The following is a 22,697-nucleotide window of genomic DNA, read 5'->3' on the forward strand; positions in this document are numbered from 1 at the left end:
CCCTCGCGCATGCGCCCTCGGTGCCCCGAGCCGCCCGCTCGGACTTCCGGTTTGGGAGCTGTACTTGGGAGGCTGGAGAGCCCGGGCCGGGGTCGGGGTTGGACCTCGAGTGGGTGAGACTGGCCCGGAGGCAAGGATGCGAGGGGGCTGAGGGGCAGCTCGAGAGGGAGACACTCCCAGGGGTGGGCTGGAGGGCGCCCTCAGGGCGCCTTAGCCGGGTCAGAGGCCTCTGGAGGGACCGCACGACGGCTCTGGGTGACCCGGCCAGAGGGAGCGGAGACAAAAGAGGCCAGAATCCCGCAGCCGCCGCTCCTTGAACTGAGAGCTCGGCGTCCGCGAACCGGCAGCACCTGGAGCCTCTGGCCGACTCCCGAGCTCGTCCTCAGGAAGCCCGTTACTACTGCCCCTCGGACTCTCTCCAACGCAGTGTGACTCTCCCCAAGCGCACTCGGTCCGCGCTTTGGAGCCAAAACCAGCTTCTCTCCTTGCGCGAGGTTTTCCGACAGGTAGCTCCTTAATCCTTGCTGAGCAACTTCTACTTTTACGCGGGGAAAACAAAGACCCGAGATTCTGGACGTGATTTTTGCCTGGAGTGGGCTTTGGGAGTTGTGCAGCCCGAGGGGGCGGGGCGGACACTGAAGGCCTCCGTAAGGACTGCGGAGGTACTGGGGGAGATGAGCTGCGACCAGCTGGACAGAGGCTTTTTGTTGCCTTCGAGCAGGATGGCGACTTGTCTTTAGATCCTCTCGAGCACCAGCTCTCCTATATGGTTCGGACTCACCGTGCAACATTGGGCAAGGAAATTAAATGGGATTGGATTTGGAGGAGGTGGGAGGGGGCAGACAGTAAGTAGTTTTATTCTCTGCTGCTTCCTGGGGCTGCCCTGGAAGTCAACCAGAAAAGCAGCTTTTGCAAAGTCTATTTACTGAAGATTGTGCTACCTCAGAAGGCCACTCGGAGCACATGGGAAGGCAGGCTAGCTCTGGCAAGATTTTAGACGTATGAATGTATTCCTTCTGCTGATAGTGCCATCTTTCTCTGCCCTAGGAAGAAACTCCTCTTACAGAGAGTCATCTGCAGGGGACTCTCCAAGGACATGGGAAGATAGATGTAAGCCCTGGAACCCAGACTCTTAAGTGGAGGGAAGCTGCTTTCTGCTGTTAATGATGGCCAAATCCGCTCTGAGAGAGAATGGCACTAACTCTGAGAGCTTCCGACAGCGTTTCAGGAGATTCCATTACCAGGAGGTGGCTGGGCCGCGGGAGGCTTTCAGCCAACTCTGGGAACTTTGCTGTCGGTGGCTAAGGCCGGAGGTGCGCACCAAGGAGCAGATTGTAGAACTGTTGGTGCTAGAGCAGTTCCTGACCGTCTTACCTGGGGAGATCCAGAATTGGGTACAGGAACAATGTCCAGAAAATGGAGAGGAGGCAGTGACTCTCGTGGAAGATTTAGAAAGAGAGCCTGGAAGACCTGGATCTTTGGTGAGAAGGGAGGGGGAATTCAAAAGTGTGATACTGGGAAGGGGCAAGGGTGGAGGGCTAAATTAAGATATAGACAGGCTTTAAGAGGGACACAGTCTCCCTTGGTGATGCTTATACTTCTGGTCTGGTATAGGTAACTTTTTCAGATAGTGCTTGTCTGGAGATGCTGCCTGGGTGTACCTTCACCTACCCTGTCATAATGAGTTTTTCCTAGTTTCATAGTTTCTTAATAGAGAAGAAAGGGGATTTTGTTTTGTTTTTTTCAGCCTGTAGGTGGGTTTACTCTTTTGATCATTTCCTTCTGGAGTTTCAGCTGCTTTAAGCTAATGGCAATGGAATAAGATCCTTGTTCGCTTTAACCTCCCCCACCCCTACAACCCTGGCCACGGGTATTAAATAATCTCCTCTGGGAATGCCCCTCATTATGATCTTGCAGTGACAATTAATGGGGGTTGTTTCTAGGTCACAGTCTCTGTGAAGGGGCAGGAAGTGCGCTTGGAGAAGATGACACCCCCGAAATCATCACAAGAGTTATTAAGTGTTCGGCAGGAGTCAGTGGAACCCCAGCCCAGGGGTGTACCCAAGAAAGAGAGGGCAAGAAGCCCAGACCTGGGACCACAGGAGCAGATGAACCCAAAGGAGAAGCTCAAACCTTTTCAAAGGAGCGGTGAGGAGTAGATTCACATGGGAAGATAGACTGCCATTCCAAGTTGGGAAGTAGGGTTGGGGATAGTGAGTGGGTAAGGGATTTCAGGAGTAAGTGGAAATTGCAGAATATGTGGTTGCTGACATGTAGTTTAGCCCTGTGGTATTCTTATATCACCTCCTGATAAGTCCACAAGAGAATGGCTGCCTAGTTTTTATCAGAAAGAACTTGGAATTATTTTATTTCCTCTTGGTAATGATGACAGTAGGTCATTATTTTCTAGATAAAAATTATTTACTTGAAGGCACATCTTCCTTTTGGCTGTTTTCCATCTTCAAATTAAACTATATTTGTTACCTTAAACTTTCCCCCCAGAAGATCCATTCTTTAAACCTAACTTTTTGTTGCTCTCTACTGGAACCTTTAAGTTCTCCAAATATCATGTTAATTGTGGGGAACTAAATTATGTGTATTATTTTCCTGAAAGTCTGTTAGAAGCTAAGTAAGAATTTTGCTTCAGAATCTTGCAATGTCTTGTATCAGTATAGCCCAACCTGTGGTATTTTTTTTGTTCACCGGGTAACTTCCAGGACTCTGATAACTTTCCCCAATGCCTTTATACCTAGTTGATTATTCTTGTACTTGATTTTTGTAGAACTTGTTTTTCTTCTTTGTAGTCTATTGATCTCCATGTTCTATGCTTTTTTTCTGTTACCATTTCACTTAAAATTTGTTGAGGTTGTTTTGAATTCTGATCTTATCATCCAAGACAACAGCCTTCCCAGCCAGTTTGGTAATGGTCTGTTTAGTCACCCAGATGAAATCCCTGAATCTTGCACACAGACTTGCAGAGTTCATCAGTTTTTGAACACCTATCAAGGTGCTCAACACCTTGCAGGGTACTCTGCAAGAGTAATGTGCCTATCCTCAACTTAAAAACATGATTGAAAACACAACAGCTAACTCTTTAGGTATGGGCCGAACTGAACTGTACTGAAACAGTGCCAGACAATGACTTGCTCAATTGTGTGAGTACCGTATGGGTTTGGCAGAGTGGAAGATGAGGGAGAGCTATAGGTAAGCCTTCTTGAGGGCACTGGGAAATACAGCCTCTTGAAGGATGGGCTGAAATTGGATAGGAGGGAATTAAAGTCACAGAGTGGTGAATAATAGTGTGCTGTGTTCTGGAGGGAAGAGTCTGACAGGAATGGGTATGGTAGGCATTAAGGTTAAGGTTCACCAGGGTAGCATGTGCACTGAGGAAGCAAGAGCCTGCAGTTAGGTAGAACAGTGACTGCTGCAATTATCTGGGTGTGAGAGGATAAGTAGTCTGGACTTGGATGGTGGCAGTAGGAATAGAGAGGAACGACTACTAAGGTAACCACCTTTAGAACTTGGTGACTGACTGTGAAGGAAACAGATAAGTTAAAGACAATCTTCTCTTGCCTCCCCCTTGAAATCACTGCGAGTTTAATTCTGTAGCCCCAAGTGAAGAACAATTATTCCCAGCAGTACTAGGACCTGCCTACAAATAGGAAGCTAGGGAGCAACTTGGAATAGAATTACCTGCTCTGAACACACAACAGAATCCTTTCCTCTCTTGTCACCCTGCTCTGGAAAATAAAACATTTCTCATCTTTTGAGGTTTCCTGTATTTTCCCCACTTGTTTCAACCCACTGAACTTTCTGAAAACATTGCCCTAGAGACTTTGTTTATAATCCTCTTGGATGAAAAAGGCAGGACTGAATTTCAAGATTTTTGTGATAATCAGTCCAAACTATGACACCTTTTGTTTGCTTCCCTGCAAGCAGGATTTCCATTTCCTCAGTCCGGTGTGGTCTCCAGGTTGGAGCAAGGAGAGCCATGGATCCCAGATCTGCTGGGCTCCAAGGAGAAAGAACTTCCAAGTGGCAGCCACACAGGAGACAGACGAGTGCATGCTGATCTGTTACCATCCAAGAAAGATAGAAGAAGCTGGGTGGAACAGGATCACTGGAGCTTTGAAGATGAGAAGGTGGCAGGTGTGCACTGGGGCTATGAAGAGACCAGAACGCTCCTCGCAATTCTCAGCCAGACTGAGTTTTATGAGGCTCTCAAAAGCTGTCATAAGAACAGCCAAGTGTATGGGGCTGTGGCTGAGCGGCTCAGGGAATATGGCTTCCTCCGGACCCTGGAACAGTGTCGGACCAAGTTCAAAGGTCTCCAGAAGAGCTATCGGAAAGTCAAGAGCGGCCACCCACCTGAGACCTGCCCCTTCTTTGAAGAAATGAAAGCCCTGATGAGTGCACAGGTCATTGCCCTGCCCAGTAATGGCCTGGAAGAAGCAGCTTCTCACTCTTGCCTGGTAAGCAATGATGCTAAGACTGAGGAGCCAGGGCGGAGGGGCTGGCAGCATGAGGAGGGAGCAGAAGAGGCTGTGGCTCAGGAGTCTGACAGTGATGACATGGATCTAGAGGCGACCCCCCAGGACCCCAACTCAACTGCAGCTATCGTGTTCAGAAACCCAGGTGGTAAGAAGCTTTTCTTCTTGGAGTTTTGGAATTCGACTTGGGGAACAAAGAGACTGGATGTAGGGTCAGAAGGCTTAATGTTACATGCCAGCTTTGCCACTTAGGGAACAAAGAAGTGCTTCTCAATTCTTTGTGTGTATTTCATTCTATTTTATGGGAAAATCAGTGAGATAATTGGGAATAAATTTAGATTTTTAAAAGAAATACACTCAGAAAATTCACAGTCCTGAGAAGGAGTATCATTCCTTCCATTTCTTTACTAAACTATTTTTTCCCTGATTTTAAAATCATTGCAGGCTCACTGAGAAAAATGTGGCACGATACTATCTTTAAGTAGAACCAGTATTTATTGAGTACGTCATATGAACTGGATAGTTTACATATTTTATCTTCCCCAGATCTCAAAGTCAGTTTATTATATTCATTTTTACTTAGAATAGCACAGTGAAGAATTGTCCAAAGTTGGGGAAACATTTTTTTATTTAAAAATTTTAAAATATATTTAAAACAGAGACAGGGTCTTGCTGTGTTGCTCAGGCTGGTCTCACTGGATTCAAGCAGTCCTCCCACCTCAGCCTTCTGAGTAGTTAGGACTACAGGTGTGAGCCACCACACTCAGCTGGGAACATCTAAGTTTCCTCTGAGATTCATAGTATACATTGGCATTTTAACAGGATTGAGAAGTCCTACAGTGAGAAAGCTTGTTTAACACTCTACGTAAATATTCTTGCCTATGGAATCCTTTTAAAAGTGTCACTTACTACCATTAATGTAATTGGTACAACTATGCTGTTATGGAAAGAGCACCAAAGTATGACTCAGGAGGCTTAGATTCTAATCCTGATGACCACTAATCAACTGGGTGACCTTGAACAGTTATCTAACCATTCTAAGCTTCCATTTCCTCAATGGGACAAAGCAGGAGGACTACATCGCTAAAGTTGCAGTTCCTTTGTAAGCAGTGGTCTTTTCCTTGTTTTTTATGACTTGCATGATCTTACTTTAGTTCTGTTCTAGCTTTCTGATCTTTGTGTCTTCTGCTTTTTCATTTCTATTTTTCTTCTTCTTCATTCTCTTTTTCCTTTTTTGTTGTGGACACAAATATATGTAGGTTAATTAAACGTGGCACATGTGCTAAATGTTATTTTCATTATCTTTGTTCTCTCACTTCTTTTTTTTCTTTTTTTGAGACAGAGTTGCTCTGTTGTCCAGGCTGGCGTGCAGTGGTGTGATCTCATCTCACTGCAACCTCCGCCTCCCCAGTTCAAGTGATTCTTGATTCTCATGCCTCAGCCTCCCAAGTAGCTGGGACTATAGGTGCACACCACCATGCCTGGCTAATTTTTCTGTGTTTTTGGTAGAGACGGGCTTTCACCATGTTGTCCAGGCTGGTCTCAAACTCCTGGCCCCAAGCGATCCACAGGGATTACAGACATGAGCCACTGTGCCTGGCCAGCTTCTTTTTTATATGGCTAAACAGAATTTATAAATAAAGGTCTCTGTGAAATTGCTAAAGGAGATAAAGAAGCAAAACATTTTATACTGAGTTTGTGGGTTTTGGCAACATGAAGTATTTTTACTTTTTCATCTAGGAGCCTGAGCTTAGGTGAATTCTTTTTTTTTTTTTTTTTTGAGACGGAGTCTTGCTCTGTCGCCCAGGCTGGATTGCAGTGGCACGATTTCGGCTCACTGCAACCTCCGCCTCCTGGGTTCACGCCATTCTCCTGCCTCAGCCTCCCGAGTAGCTGGGACTACAGGCGCCCGCCACCATGCCCGGCTAGTTTTTTTGTATTTTTAGTAGAGATGGGGTTTCACCGTGTTAGCCAACATGGTCTCGATCTCCTGACCTCATGATCCGCCCGCCTCGGCCTCCCAAAATGCTGGGATTACAGGCGTGAGCCATCGCGCCCGGCCGCTTAGGTGAATTCTCGATGCAGATGATAGGACTGAGGAATTCAGGCTGTAAAGCTCTTGATTAAGTGGTGCTGAAATTTCTCTTCTGGTGGCAGGTGTACACTGGGGCTATGAAGAGACCAAGACTTACCTTGCAATTCTTAGTGAGACTCAGTTTTATGAAACCCTCCGGAACTGTCACCGCAACAGCCAGCTGTATGGAGCAGTGGCTAAGAGGTTGCGGGAATATGGCTTTCTTAGGACCCCGGAGCAGTGTCGGACCAAGTTTAAAAGCCTGCAAACCAGCTATCGTAAAGTTAAGAATGGCCAGGCACCAGAGACCTGTCCCTTCTTTGAAGAGATGGATGCTTTGGTGAGTGTCCGGGTTGCTGTCCCATCCAATGATGGCCAGGAAGAAACAGCTTCTTGCCCCATCCAGGGGACCAGTGAGGCCAAAGCTCAGAAGCAAGCCGAGGAGGCAGACGAGACCACAGAGGAAGATTCTGATGATGAAGAAGATACCGAGATACTCCCAGGGGCTGTCATAACCCGTGCTCCAGTGTTATTCCAGAGCCCCCGTGGTAAGATTCTTTCACTGTTATTGTATAAATAACAAAGGGAAGACAATGGGACTTAGGAAAAATATCAGTTTGAGGAGAACTGGTCTCTACACCCAGCTTTCAGGATTCTTCTTGTGATCACCCATATTTCTTGTCTATTAAAGCAGCTCACTGAGGGGATATAAATTATTTATGTGACTTGCCGCCTCTTACTAGAGCATCAATCTGAGATAGCTGCACATTGTAAATCTGCTGTGATTTATTCACGAACCACTAGGTTTCCAGCCAGTTTACCCAGCAGGGATTCTGAAAGCTCACATTTCTCAAGTAGCATGTCATGTACCCCATAGTAGGATGAAGTTGATTTTAAAAGTTCATTCTCTTTTATGTAATGTTTTCTTCTAGTTCCAGCTCATATATCAGCTGTATGTCTGCTTTATTCACGTTTATGAAAACCTGGTAACTCTTCTTCACTTTTACGAATCTGAGGTTCCTGAGAGAACTGACCCTTTGAATCTTAGTTGCTAGATAAGAAAAAAATACTTCACAAGGGCTTCCGTCCTTGTGAGAAGAATTCTGATTTCAGAGTCATATATGTGTATGTATGTGAATCTGGGCTCTGTTGTTTATTAGCTAAGTGACTTAGAGAAAGTTACTTAAGTCTGGGCACAGTGGCTCACGCCTGTAATCCCAGCATTTTGGGAGGCCAAGGCTGGCGGATCACCTGAGGTCAGGAGTTGGAGGCCGGCCTGGCCAACATGGCGAAACCCCATCTCTACTAAAAATACAAAAAATTAACCAGGTGTGGTAGTGCGCGCCTGTAATCCCAGCTACTCGGGAGGCTGAGGCAGGAGAATCGCTTGAACCTGGGAGGCAGAGGTTGCAGTGAGCTGAGATTGTGCCATTGCACTCCAGCCTGGGCAATAACAGTGGGAAAAAAAAAAGTTACTTAACCCCCAAGTTTGCTTATATATTAAGACGTACCTCACAGGGTTGATGTAAATGAGGTACTGTGCACAGTGCCTGGCACATAGTAGCCATTTAATAAATAATAGTTTTCATTTTCATAAGCCTTTAAGATCAGCAGTCTTTAATGGTGTTCCCTGGAATATCAATTCCATGGGGTACTAATATATTCTACTAAAAAATAACTTCTAGGTTTGGGAAGATGGTAAATACCCCTCTTGGAGGCTCACAATACATATTCACATATTTAAGTGTCTAAGATTTATTTAATCTAGTGAATATTTCATGAAATATAAGAGTAGGCTTCTGGGTGGAAATACTGTCTCAGGAGGTACAAACATGGGTTTATACTCAACATGCTTTTACTCCTAGATTTAGAATAGGGAATATGGGATTCAGAGTTTACCTGAAATATCTGAATAAATGCAAATTTGCATAGCCTAGGCCCAAATAAGCCAGGCATTTGGTTCTTAAGACCTTTTGGTTCTTTGAAAGACACTACATATTTTTATATCCTGTTTTTACTTCCAATGTATATTGGAATGTGAGGGGAAGGGGACTCATGAAGCTTCTCTGGATATAAAAGTTTCCAAAAATGTTTTCCTGAGCATGTTCTTCTAAACCTTTTAGTTACTGGTGAAGAACATGAATAAGAATACTATGACAGACCCAAGATGTGGCAAAAATACATATTAGAAAGTGTCTTTCCTGTAGAAACATGGAAATTATTTTATCTAAAACCTGGTGAATTTTCTGCGCTATACTGAGAGGATTTTCCAAAGATCCTAGGTGACCAAGAGGAGTTAAGAGTATATATTAATCAGACCCTATGTAGATGAGAACCACATGATAGGTTAACAAGGAGAGAAGTAAAACATTGGGATTTTAATAAGATAATGGTAGTTATTTGGGATCTAGGGCTCCCTAAATTTTATCTTTAATCATCTGGTGTAATGCTTATTTTTCCCAAGTTTTACATTCCTGTGGCACATATGATTAAGAAAGTAGATGACTTCTAAAATTCTATTTTATATCAGGTTTTGAAGCTGGATTTGAGAATGAAGATAATTCAAAACGGGATATTTCTGAGGAAGTACAATTGCATAGGACATTACTTGCAAGGTCTGAAAGGAAAATTCCCCGGTATCTTAATCAAGGTAAAGGCAATGAGAGTGACTGTAGATCAGGAAGACAGTGGGCAAAGACCTCAGGGGAGAAAAGAGGAAAACTGACACTCCCAGAGAAGAGCTTAAGTGACGTCTTAAGTCAACAGAGACCTTGCTTGGGAGAGAGACCATATAAACATCTCAAATACAGCAAAGGCTTTGGTCCGAATTCCCTTCTCATGCATCAGGAATCCCACCAGGTGGAAAATCCATATAAATGTGCTGATTGTGGGAAAAGCTTCAGTCGGAGTGCACGACTCATTAGACACCGGAGAATCCACACTGGAGAGAAACCTTATAAATGTCTTGACTGTGGAAAAAGTTTCCGTGACAGTTCAAATTTCATCACCCATAGGAGAATCCACACAGGAGAGAAACCTTATCAATGTGGTGAGTGTGGGAAACGCTTCAATCAGAGCTCAAGCCTTATCATTCACCAGAGAACCCACACAGGAGAAAAGCCCTATCAATGTGACGAGTGTGGAAAAAGCTTCAATAACAGTTCTCATTTTAGTGCACATCGGAGGATACACACAGGAGAGAGACCTCATGTGTGTACTGACTGTGGAAAGAGTTTCAGTAAGAGTTCTGACTTACGTGCACATCATAGAACCCACACAGGAGAGAAACCCTATGGGTGTCATGACTGTGGCAAGTGCTTCAGTAAAAGCTCTGCCCTTAATAAGCACCGAGAAATCCATGCACGGGAAAAGCTTCTGTCACAGTCAGCACCTAAGTAAGCCCCTAAGGATATATAAAGGAAAGAGGCTCAATAAATGTATTGTTTAGAAAGTCTTCCAGTAGTGAGATCCATCTCCTGTTCTGTGTCCAGCTAGCTTAGGAAATTCTCTAGGATTTATGCCACTGTTCCTTGTTTTTCCTGATCTAGAGTCGAATCCCCAGGACAGTCTAAAGAACGAAAGGAAGATTTTAGTCCCTCTTCTTGCCTGCATCTGAATTGATGGATAACATCTTTTCCCTCTCAGTGCCTATGGTGTTCCCTTAATATAAGCAGGGAGGACATGGTAGCAGATCCTATGAATTTGATAAGCATCCTTCTTTACTTATTCTGTCATTCAGCTGCATTTTGACAGGAAAAACCCATTACATTTCAAGAAGCTGTGAGACTGCTCATTAGGTGGATCTAGTTGTTTTTTTTTTTTTGAGACGGAGTTTTGCTTGTTGCCCAGGCTGGATTGCAATGGCACGATCTCAGCTCACTGCAACCTCAACCTCCGCCTCCCAAGTTCAAGTGATTCTCCTGCCTCAGCCTCCCAAGTGGCTGGAATTACAAGCATGCGCCACCATGCCCGGCTCATTTTGTATTTTTAGTAGAGACGGGGTTTCTCCATGTTGGTCAGGCTGGTCTCAAACTCCCGACCTCAGGTGATCCGCCTGCCTCTGCCTCCCAAAGTGCTGGGATTACAGGCATGAGCCACTGCACAGGGCTTTTTTTTTTCGAGATGGAGTCCTGCTCTGTCGCCTAGGCTGGAGTGCAGTGGCGTGATCTCAGCCCACTGCAACCTCTACGTTCTAGGTTCAAACAATTCTGCCTCAGCCTCCCGAGTAGCTGGGATTACAGCCGCCTGCCACCACACCTGGCTAATGTTTGTATTTTCAGTAGAGATGGGGTTTCATCATGTTGGCCAGGCTGGTTTTGAACTGACCTTGTGATCTGCCTGCCTAGGCCTCCCCAAGTGCTGGGATTACAGGCGTGAGCCACCGCGCCCGGCCCAGCTCTTGTTTATACAATAACTGAAATGCTAACATGAATGACTCTTCCTGCTCACTTAAACCTGTGCTCAAAATGACATATTTGTCAGGCACCCTCTTCATTTACCTTAAAGAAGGAGAGTTTAATGTCCATCTTTGATTCTGCCCTATGAATCGTCTTGTCAAGAACAGGTGTTCTTATGCAGAAACAATGAAAACCTTATACTGAAGTGTGAACCCTGGATTTCTTAGTTTCTTCCAAGTCCTAGAAGAAGGGTTGGAATAGAATACTACATTTACAGGATTAATTTGGTTTTCTTTCTGTCCAGTCTCATCTGAATTTCATCTGTCCCTTGTGGTCCAGAAGTTCCACAGAGCAAGGCAGCTGGAAGTGGTGACAGGTAAAGCAGTTAAAGCTGCCAACAGGAACTCATCCATATTCCACACACCTAGTATAGTGTTATGCCCTCCACAGGCACTTCCCTGCAATAAGTAGAAGCCACTGCCACATTCCCATGTATTGGGAAAATGGACTACTGTGTGCGAACAGGCCCTTCACCCTAATAGCAGGGAAGATGGATTATCTTTGGCCAGTGGAGCTGCCAATCTAGACATACACATTCAGCTGAATACAATTAAAAGCAGTTCTTTAAATGCAAATGTAATTACTCATCTTTATGATACAACAGTATTGAATTAACTGCCCATATATTCATAGTATGATGAGCCCTGTATAGCACAAGGTCAGCAGGTCCTCTCCTTGTCCTTACAGTCTAAAGCAGATGACACTGACATGGACAAACAAGTGCACATGCATAGTTGCAGCAGTTTTAGAGAAATCTAGAAAGCTAGGTAGCAACACTATGCATAAATGTTGTGTTCCAATGCATTAGTTTGCTTTAAAAAAAATCCAGGAGGTATTTTCCTCTCTTTATTCAGGAAGGCTTCATGAAGCAGGAAGTGTTTAAAGGAGGGAAGGTTACTGGTTAAATTAGGATAGGAAGAACCTTCCGTAACTAGTTGCAAAAGTGAGTGCTGGGTGGGTTGAGGAATGGGAAAATGGGGGAGCAAGGTGTTTTGTGTAGATGGAACAAAAGGCAAAGGATATACTGTAAGGAAGGCCAGATAAAGCTTGGAGTAGCATGAGAACTTGAGGAATAGTATGATATGGGGTGTGCAGCAGGCAGAGAGAATCACCTTAGCTGAAACATGGGTGTTAGGAGCAGACCATGAGGTGGCAGACCCATCATCTATAGTAAATCAGGTACTATGCTATAACTATTGATAAGGAAACAGCTGACTGACACTGGAAGAATAAGCAGTTTAAGGGGACTAGCTCCGATGGGAGACAAAGGTCAGAAATCGTAGTATCTGATGAAGATATTTTGATGAGCAGGTGAGAAGAAAGATAAACATGGCCACATGGCCAAGGCCTGGGATAAATAGCCGTTTCACATTCAATTAGAATTCTGTGGCTGGAATAAGATCGGGGAGAGCAGCAGGAAGATACAGTATTCTGTAATTAATAGCTTGTTGTATTAGAGATTAATTAGGATTCTAGTGTTGAATCTTAGTACGAAATAATCTAATATTTATTAGGAATTAAGGGAAGATGGTATTTCTGTTATGTTGCCTAAGCAGACAGGAAGCTATAAGAAACCAGTCTGAAGCAGTGCCTCAGGATCTGAGATGATTTAGGAAGTGTGCTGTAATGTCAAAAAAAAAAAAAAAAAAAAATATATATATATATATATATATATATATATATATATAGTCTTTAGTGTATCTATGTATAGTCTTGTGGGAAAAGCATTGGTTGGGGTGTCAACAGATATTCTGGTTCCAGATGTCTTGTGTGTAAGTTAACCTGCCTCCATTTCCCTTTCTGTAAAGCAAAATAATGTTTACACCTAATCTGTCTCTCAGGGATACCATATTAATAAAAATTATGTCTATAAAGTGCCTGGTGTTTCTTCAAGTGTGTGTGTGTATATATGTATATATGTGTGTGTATATATGTGTATATATATGTGTATATATGTATATATGTGTGTATATATGTGTATATATGTGTATATATATACACACACACACATTACAATCAAGTTGTGGATGGTAGGAAAAGATCAGTCTTTCTTTTTTTTAGCTCCCTGTGTGGGTTTACTAGAAGTATGCTTATCTGAACCTTTATATTCTAGAAAGAGGAGTAAGTCAGATTGTGGTAAAAGGGGAATTAGAATGCAAATCCTTCCTTTGTACCTCTAGCCATATCCACAATAAATTAGGACCCAAGATAACTGGGCATGCAGAGACTTATTTTTTAAATTTTTATTTATTTTATTTTTTAGAGACAGGATCTCACTCTGTTGCCCAGGCTGGAGTGCAGTGGTGCCATCATAGGTCACTGCAGCTTCAAATTCCTGGGCTCAAGCGATCCCCAGCCTCCCCAATAGATGGGACTACTTGCATGAGCCACCACACTCAGCTCATTTTTTAAAGTTTTGTATTGATGAGGGGTCTCTCTATGTTGTCCAGGCTGGTCTTGAACTCCTGGCTTCAAGTGATCCTCCTGCCTCAGCCCCCCAAAGTGCTGGGATTACAGGCACGAGCCACAGTAACCAACTCAGCTGAGTCTTACTTTAAAAGACCCAGAACCAGCTGGGCGCAGTGGCTTATGCCTGTAATCCCAGCACTTTGGGAGGCCGAGGCAGGTGGATCATGAGGTCAGGAGTTTGAGACCAGCCTGGCCAAAATGGTGAAACCCCATCTCTACTAAAAAATAAAAAATTAGCTGGGTGTGGTGGCGGGCGCCTGTAATCCCTGCTACTCAGGAGGCTGAGACAGGAGAATCACTTGAACCCGGGAGACAGAGTCTACAGTGAGCCAAGATCATGCCACGGCACTCTAGCCTGGGTGACAGAGCAAGACTCCGTCTCAAAAAAAAAAAAAAAAGACCCAGAACCAACACTCCAAACTCCAGATGAAAAGAATGTGCAGAAGGAATAGGGCAAGGGCCAACTTGCTTACCAGGTGAAAACCCAGTTCATCTCAAACTACCTCACAAACCATTACATGCTGCCCAACCTGCCATTCCTCAGGATGGAAGCAGCAAAACATATCTTCAAACTTTCTGAGAAAGAAACCAAGCCCACTGTTGGGCATCTCTACACCTCTAACTTTTTAACATCAGTAAAGCCTTTGTGGGAGAGATGGGGTGGCATGTGCAGCAAAGGACGCAAAAAATGTGTATTAGCAGAAGCTGGACAATCCTGTTCACATCAGTTGTTTCCTTAGCGCCATTACTTTTCTTTTCCCCCATACTATCATTTTTCCTTTTATTGTTTGTTCTCTATGGCCAATGCCATAGAATGTAACATGTTTTTGCCATTCTCATTTATTGTAATCTGAATGTAGACTCTTGAGTCTTGTCAACGTAGTATAGCACTATTTTTACGGTGACCAGGTAAGAATGGGAAGATGAGGTAAGATTGTAAAGATATATCAGTTCTTTCCCCATTATTCAATTCAAAATCCAAAACGAAGACTTTACTCCTATACACTCAAATAGCTATGTAATGACATGCATGTCTCAAAAGTTTTGACATATAAAATGTTACGTAGAATTCTTTGAAACCATGGTGCTTAAAGTACCAGGTGTGTGTGTGTGTATTTTTTAAGAGCTTAAATTCTTCCTTTCCTACCACACCCAACATGGTGCTCTTTTAGAAACAAAACTTTGGAACAACTAGAAGTCAGGTTCAACACTAGAAACAGAAGTCCAATGTACCTCAGAGCTCAAAAAGGCTCTGGAGAGCAGAACTTCACTGTGGTCAAAGAGTAAAGTAAAAATATTAAAAAGAAAATACATTGATTCCCAGTTGACTCAGTTCAACCTGTATAACCCAATAGATAAATCAGGGAAGTAATTTTAAAGTCCTCCATAATTAATGAGTTCCTCAAATTATTTAAGTAGAATTTAATTTACAAATATTTTATTGACATCTTTCTTAAATATACTCACATTTAAGTATATTTACTTAAACCAAAGATACTCACATCATTGTACACAGTGAGGTCTATATTCCAATAACTTATGCTGTGAGTCACCAAGCACCTGAATATTTCTTAGGCCTCACATATTTCTGGTTGCCCAAAGTTGGCATTTAAGAATTTTTAACAGATAAATGCAGGAGCAACATTTACAGAGGCTAGGCCAAATTCTAATGAACTTAGTGCTCTTGATGTGGAACTAGTGTAGGCAAAATGAAGCTGCATTCCAGGTCAGTCCCATAATACTTCACCTCTGGGTTCATTTATGTACAGATAAGACACAAGCTATATATGGTCTTAGCAACAGAGAGAGTGAAAATAGCAGCTATGGTGGTGACCAGGTAAGTCTGGGATGGGGCTTTGAAGATGCAAATGGTATGCATGTACAGGGTTACCTGGTATTAACAGTAGGGGGCAGGCGTACTTTCCAAAATGCTAGATCACTGAAGGAATCCAGGAAATAAGGTTTCAGAGAGTCTGTTCCAATCTACATACACTGTATACAGTTTTTGTAACTTTTAATCTTGATATAATTTCAAACTTACAGAAAAAGTTCCAAGAGTACAAGAAACTCCTGTATACCTGGATTCACCAACTATTTATATTTTGCCTATTTGCTTTTCATTCTCCATGTTTGTGAATGTGTGTGTATATACACTTTTTTTTTTTTTTTTTGAAACAGGGTCTCACTCTGTCACCCAGACTGGAATGCAGTGATCTGATCATGGCTCACTACAGCCTTGACTTCCTGGGCCCAAGCCATCCTCCTACCTCAGCTTGTTGAGTAGCTAGGAATACCGGCATGTGCCACCATGCCTGGCTAAGATTTTTTATTTTATTTTATTTTATTTGTAGCGATGGGGTCTCCCTATGTTCTCCAGTCTGTTTTGTTGTTTTTTTGAGATGGTCTCACTCTGTTGCTCAGACTGGAATATAGTGGTGTGATCTCAGCTCACTGCAGCCTCGAACTCCCAGGCTCAAGTGATCCTTCCACTTCAGTCTCCTGAACAGCTAGGACTACAGGCATGGGCCACCATGCCTAATTTTTTAAAAAATGTTTTTTTGCAGACGGGGTTTCCCTATGTTGCCCAGACTGGTCTCGAACTCCAGGATCCTCTTGCCTCAGCCTCCCAAAGTGCTAGGATTACAAGTGTGAGCCATGGTGCCTGGCCCACATGTTTATTTTTTTTAAAAAACATTCAATATTTCACCGTTAAATTTGATGTTGGCTGTAGTTTTTCATAAATGCTCTTTATCAGCCAATCCACATAAATTCTAGAACCTCAAACAAAAAAACTTATGCCATCCCTTCCCTCCCTTAAGAGTAGCATGACTTTTATAGTGTGAAAAGAATTTCATAAGGCTAATAAATTAAAATTATACACTTCAATAGCTTTTGTATACATACTAAACAAAAAAAGGACTATAAAACTTTATAACCATATTTTCATTGAATATATTATCATGAACACTTTCAGTCATTAAAATCTATTCTACATAATTTTTAGTGACTGCAATAGATCCACATTTTATGAATAAACTTTGATGTTTTTACTATACAATTTCTCTATGAGTAGATTGAGGGTAGAAAATAATATAATGCTATATATAATGCCACACAAAGTTACAAACACATATCTAAGAACTTCAAAAACCACAGAACTTCCCTCTACCCTGTTCCTTAAAACAAAGTCTGAGTGGAAAAAACAAACTTTTTCCCTCTGCTCTCACACCACAATAAAGACAGAAAACTTCTCTGACCAAATGTGTGTTTTTTTCCCCATCACCAAGCAAGCCATCAATTTTGCAGCAGATACCATCTAGGTGTCCTCCAATTTCCCATGCTATCCCCTAGAGATGGCATTTGATCCCACAGACTGAGGGCCCTGTCCCACAAGACTGCTGCCCACTTCCAATGCCAAGTTCAAACCCTAGGTGGTTTTCAAATCAGGGTTCCCATGACCCCTCGAGTTTAATTTGCTAGTAAAGCTCACAGAACTCAGGGAAACACTTAGGTTCACTGGTTTATTCTAAAGGACAGTACAAAGGATAGAGATGAAGAAATGGATAGAGCAAGGCATGTGGGAAGGGACAGGGAGCTTCTATACCCTCTTCAGGTATAGCACCCTCTAGGGACCGCCACATGCTCAGTTACCTGGAAGTGCTCCAAAATCTGTTCTTTTGGAGTTTTATGGAGGTTTCATTATGAAGGTATGATTACCACTGGTCACTGGTGATCAACTTAACCTTCAGCCCTTCTCCCAAGAGTTTGGGGGAGGACTGAAAGTCCCAACTCTAATCATGCCTTGGTCTTTCCAGTAGGGGCTGCCAGCCAGCAGTCAACTCATCAGATACAAAAAGGCATCACTCTGGAGACATTAAGGATTTTAGCAGCAGTATGCCAGGAAACAGGGTCAAAGACCAAATAAATACTTTACGATATCACAGAAAACCTATCAGAAACCCTTAGTAATTTTATTAGGGTTGTCATCAGCCTTAACTTCTTCTGATACCAGGGAAAAACACACATTCTAAAGAGCAAAGCAATTCAAGCATAACTTGGTATCTAATACGCTCGTTTTTTGTTTTTTGGTTTTTTTTTTGTTTTTTTTTAACCTTTCAGAACTGTCTTCGTTTGTCCCTTGTCTTCAGCTGAAATGGTCACAGTATGTGTGTTTATGTAAGCCTGCACCAGTGGTCCATCCTGTAGTGGTAGGGTTACAAGAGGCCCAATGAACTCTACTTAACACAATGTTGTCACTACTAGAGGTATCTTTTAGACCCACCAGAAAGTGAGTACTAAGGTGGAAATACAGCTTCCACAAAGAAAATGTAATAGAAGCTGTTTTAAAACTGAAAGCTGCAGTGATCTGTGATCAAGTCACTGCACTCCAGCCTGGGCAACAGAGTGAGAGCCTTTGCTGAAAAAGGAAAAAAAAAAAAAAAAAGAAAGTTGCAGCTATTTCTGTCTTTCTCACCCCTCAGCCAGTTATTCTCTCCTCTTCCAAAATTGGAGCAATGACTTCAATCTCTTTCTAGTACTGATGGGACAATCGTAAAGAGGGCAAAACCAGATCTCAGCAACTAGCTTTGTCTGTCACTAGGGTCATCCCCAGGCATTCACACAATCCCTGGTATAGAATGTGACCTGGTGTCAATGGTCTTGGGATCTTGGAGAATACTTTTTTTTTTTTTTTCCGAGACAGGGTCTTACTCTGTCACCCAGGCTGGAGTGCTGTGGCATCACAGCTCACTGCACCCTCGAACATCCCTGGGCTCAGGTCTCCTCCCACCTCAGCCTCCCTGGTGGCTAGGACTACAGGTGTGCACCACCGTGCCTGGTTAATTTCTGTTTGTTTGTTTTTGTAGAGACAGGGTTTCTCCATGTTGCCTAGGCTGGTACTGAACTCCTGGGGTCAAGCAATCTGCCCACTTTGGCCTCCCAAAGTGCTGGGATTACAGGCATAAGCCACCACATCTGGCTGGGGAATACTTTTAAAAAACTTAAAGCAAGTGAAGGGAGTCTGATGAAGGTAAACACAATAAAATATAAAGCTGTTTAGAAGGCTTAAAGGTCTTGGCAGTAACCTAATTTCCCCACTTTCCTAACTTTATACTAGTAATTCCAAAACATTTCCTGATGAGAAACTTTGATTTCCCTGAAGTTTTATGATCACTAATGGGGAAGGACTACTGAGTCACAATAATCACTGGTGGAATGGGGATTTAATTAGCAACAACAGTCAAATCCCACCCAGTAAGCACCTGAGAGCTTGTGAGTCAGTTGAAGACACATATTTACTGAGTACCTGCCACATGTAAGGTGCTGGTGATAGAGCCCAAGGAACTTGGCTGCTATGCTTCCAAGGAGTGGTGGACTGTGTCACTAAGTGGGATATGGCAGGACCTTGATTGCAACACATACTCAGAAGTAGTTCACCTCATTACAGCTTAAAAATGTAACACTCTGGGCTTCAGGTGATTCCATTTCTTCCTCAGTTCAGATCTGGTGCTGTCAGAAGCAAAGATGTAGTTGATGGATTCATAAGACAGATCCCACACCTGAGACTGGGTCAAATTAAATGTTTCAGCTGCCAGCTGGTACTCCTGAGACAGGTGTGTTGCAAAAACACCCTTATCATCAGTCTGCCAATGTAAACAAGAATGTTTCAAAATGAAAAAGGAAGGATTTTTCAAAAACGACCATCTTTTTGTTTAGAGTCTATTTTCCTATTTACTATACTTCTTTCAAGAGTCTAAACAAGGGCCTACAAATTTATCTGTACATAGCTGTAACTAAACAGACTTATTTATACCTTAAGATACCAGAGCAGTGTTTCAACTCTGGCTGTATATTAAAATTATCTAAGGAGTTTTTAAAGCCTATCTATGCCCAGGACTCACCCCAGATCAAATAAAACAGAATCTCATGGGATGGGTGTGGAGCATCAGTTTGTTTGTTTTTGTTTTTAAGTCCTCTCAAGTACCTTTTGCTATAGAGCCAAACCAGAGTCACCCTGGCCCTCTGCAGTCTCTCATGTCCCAGTCCCTTTTCTTTTTTTTTCTTTTGAGATGGAGTTTCACTCTTGTTGCCCAAGCTGGAGCGCAATGACATGATCTCCACTCACTGCAACCTCCTCCTCCCGGGTTCAGGTGATTCTCCTGCCTTAGTCTCCCAAGTAGCTGGGATTACAGGTGTGCGCCACTATACCCAGCCATACCCCAGTCCCTTCTAACTCCTCTACTTGGGCATTATCCTCAGACATGCAAGGCAGTCAGCTAGGTAGTGAACATCTGACTTAATGCAACTCAGGGAGCAAAAAGGAGCAAAATACTTCACACGGAACACCTTACACAGATCACAGAAGGATGGGCAATGCTGTACCAGAATCCGAAATGGTGCTGGTCATAAGATGGAACTGTCTGACTTTTGACGTTTGAGGTCAAACAGAGTTCTAGATGAAGAGGGGGAAAAAAATCTCTTATTAAAAGCAAATAAGTGAACTCACTGTGTTCACCAAGTAGATACATAAGAAATCTTTCCAAAATTTGCTAATTTAGTTTATTAGTTTACAAAGCTGACCTTTCCTTATGTGTGAAAATTTGTAGTTCAATTAGTGTAGTTGTATAGGAAATATGTGCTGCAACTTATGGCAACAGCGGTACCAGGCAAAGAATTAATATCCCTTTCACAGCCATGCACTTCTCTTTCTTTGACCAAAATAGAAAGGACAGAGGAATGTTATGATGAAAAAAGCAGAGAATTATCAATGATAGGAGCAGAAGGGTTTTTTGAAAAGCTACTGCAATCCCTCCTGGTCTAACAGTGGAAGCCAAAACAAAGGTAAGAAAACTGTAGCACTGCGTGTGAGAGCATTATGAAGAGCTAAGAATGAGCAGGGACTTTGCCATGGCTTCTAAGAACCCCTAAACACTTTCACCCAGACAATCATCCATTCACCTCCTTCTGCTTCTAGGTAAGTTAAGCCCATCTTAAGAATGACTCCTACTATTGACCGGGTGCGGTGGCTCACGCCTGTAATCCCAGCAATCTGGGAGGCCAAGGTGGGTGGATCATAAGGTCAGGGGATCAAGACCATCCTGGCTAACACAGTGAAACCCCATCTCTACTAAAAAAAACCACAAAAAAACAAAATGAGCCAGGTGTGGTGGCGGGTGCCTGTAAGTCCCAGCTACCAGGGAGGCTGAGGCAGGAGAATGGCATCAACCCAGGAGGCAGAGTTTGCAGTGAGCCGAGATTGCGCCACTGCACTCCAACCTGGGCAACAGAGCGAGACTCCATCTCCAAAAAAAAAAAAAAAAAAAAAGAGAGAATTGACTCCTACTACTAACAAATTCCTTCCTGGAAATATTACCAGTTTCCTCAGCCAGAGTAAATACCTGACTGACTTGATCGATGGCATCTGCTCACTTGAGTAAGGCAGCCTCAACACAGGCTCCCTCAGTTTAAGGGATGACAAACCCAAACTCCCTCCCTCATTCTGTTGGGAGCAGAGCCGGGCCACCACACCAAGTAAGATCACTATGCCAGTGGTTCCCATTCTCTCTACTTTGGTGGATATTTAAAATTTTCCTTAGTTTAAAAAAAAAAAAAAAAAAGCAAATCTCACCCATTATGAATTGCTGAAAACTCTAGTTAAAACATACTCACACAAGCATTTTTATAAATTGGTAAATTTAGCAAATTGATCATTCTGTAAAATGGTTTGCAGCCAACCACTTCTTCCTTCTTTAGAAAGGCCTTTCCTAACCATCCAATCGAAAGTGGTTATATAATCACTACTATATCAGCCTGTTTAATTTTCTTCATAGAACACTGATACTTTCTTGTATATTTGTTTACCGTCTTCCCTCTGCTAGAATGAGTTTCTTGGGAAAGAAATCTTGCCTGTTTTGTGTACTGCTCTATTGACAGCAATGACAACAAAGTAGGCACTTCATAAACACAGACAATCAAGTGTGTAATGATCAACAGACATGTGAAAATATACTTGGGATTTTCCATGTTTAAGTTTTAAATAATGTTACATATTTTCATAACACATGTCAATTTTGTTAAAGTCATTTCAAAATTCTAGATGACCCTTTATTCCTTTAAAAAATTCTTATTGAGTTCCAAGCACTGGAGAATGTAGCAATGAATAAGACAAGCAGGGGCCCTGCTCTTATAGAGCTTATATTCTAATGGAAGCTGAAGCTTTCTGTTACTTAAATAAGGCTCAGAAAGCACACACTCCATGCATCTTTTAATAGCGAGATGACATTCGTACTTTGAGAACACTACTTCTCTACAATCCCCAGAAAACCTGGGGATTGGGGGAGGGACAGAGAGTCATCTGGAAGACCTGAAACTCCAAGCCTTACCCAGTGGTATCCGATGTTGCCTCACAAAGTCCACCAGATCCAGGGATCCTCTCTCACCGGAGTTGAGAAATGTCCCATGCCCGATTCTGTCAGGAAGCAGATCCAGGAGTATTTGTGTTTCTTTTTTTTGGTTTGGAATCTAAAGAAAGGGGAGGAAAGGGGATCAATGGCCTCTTTCAGTGGTTCTTAAAGAGAATTTTTTTTCTATAGCTAGGTACTCTGCACCTCTGAGTAGTACTTAATGCAGACCTTTTGGAAAACTGAACTACTACTGCCTTCCTAGCTCTCTTTGACTTTTATCTTATCATTCTTTCCTCAATATTCTTCTAGATTCATTTCAATGATAATAATAAATACTTAATAAGAACCTACTTTGTGCTTTTTCACAGAAATTATTTAAGGCCTCACAAGAATCTTAAAAAGTATTAAGATGAAGAAATTAAAGCTGAGAAAAATTAAGTAATTTTCGAAAAATAAAACTTCGTAACTATACCTATATGTGTGTTCTGTAATATACATGTGTTCATATATATTATAAAAAGTTCTCAAAAAATATAAACACAAAACTGTTAACATATTAACTCTAGGGAGCAAAACAAATAGAAATTGGGCTTTTAATTTTTAATACTTTCCTTCTTGACACTTGGATTTTTTTCAGGTACACATAACTCTGACAGTTAAAAATGTAAAGCATTTTTTTTAAAAAGTTGTCCAAGGTCACAGAGCTAGTGAACGGCAGAGATAAGGGTGAAACCTAACTCAGTCTGACTCCAGGGCCCAGTTACTTCCCTCACATAGTGTGCTCATCATGTTTGATTCTGACAAG

General features: G+C 42.5%; 2 protein-coding genes across 9 annotated transcripts in view; one reads left to right on the plus strand and one right to left on the minus strand.

Moving 5' to 3' along the window:
* The first annotated feature begins 33 nt into the window (after positions 1 to 33).
* LOC105491433 (zinc finger and SCAN domain containing 29) lies at positions 34 to 12,627 on the plus strand. 4 transcript variants are annotated; one of them, XM_011757898.2, is made up of 7 exons: positions 34 to 506; positions 1,048 to 1,481; positions 1,944 to 2,148; positions 3,940 to 4,638; positions 6,648 to 7,112; positions 9,095 to 9,613; positions 11,266 to 12,627. In XM_011757898.2, the coding sequence occupies exons 2-7, from the start codon at positions 1,164 to 1,166 to the stop codon at positions 11,430 to 11,432; spliced, it is 2,373 nt and encodes a 790-aa protein (XP_011756200.1). In that variant the 5' UTR covers positions 34 to 506; positions 1,048 to 1,163; the 3' UTR covers positions 11,433 to 12,627. The 4 variants fall into 4 exon arrangements, with proteins under 4 accessions (XP_011756200.1, XP_011756180.1, XP_011756191.1 ...); XM_011757878.2 differs by having other exon boundaries at positions 35 to 506; positions 9,095 to 9,959; positions 11,266 to 11,405; XM_011757889.2 differs by lacking the exon at positions 11,266 to 12,627 and having other exon boundaries at positions 35 to 506; positions 9,095 to 10,019.
* Positions 7,108 to 22,697, minus strand: part of MAPDA (N6-Methyl-AMP deaminase) — a 33,212-nt gene continuing 17,622 nt past the window's right edge. For 3 of the 5 annotated variants that reach the window (XM_011757845.3, XM_071067008.1, XM_071067009.1), the window contains 3 exons: positions 21,872 to 22,010; positions 19,841 to 19,941; positions 16,993 to 19,132 (listed from right to left, as the gene is read on the minus strand). In XM_011757845.3, the coding sequence (XP_011756147.1) occupies positions 18,938 to 19,132; positions 19,841 to 19,941; positions 21,872 to 22,010 (435 nt within the window). In that variant the 3' untranslated portion in view covers positions 16,993 to 18,937. The other 2 variants (XM_011757854.3, XM_071067010.1) reach the window with 2 other exon arrangements.

Source organism: Macaca nemestrina, chromosome 7 (assembly GCF_043159975.1).
Source record: "Macaca nemestrina isolate mMacNem1 chromosome 7, mMacNem.hap1, whole genome shotgun sequence".
NCBI lineage: Eukaryota > Metazoa > Chordata > Mammalia > Primates > Cercopithecidae > Macaca > Macaca nemestrina.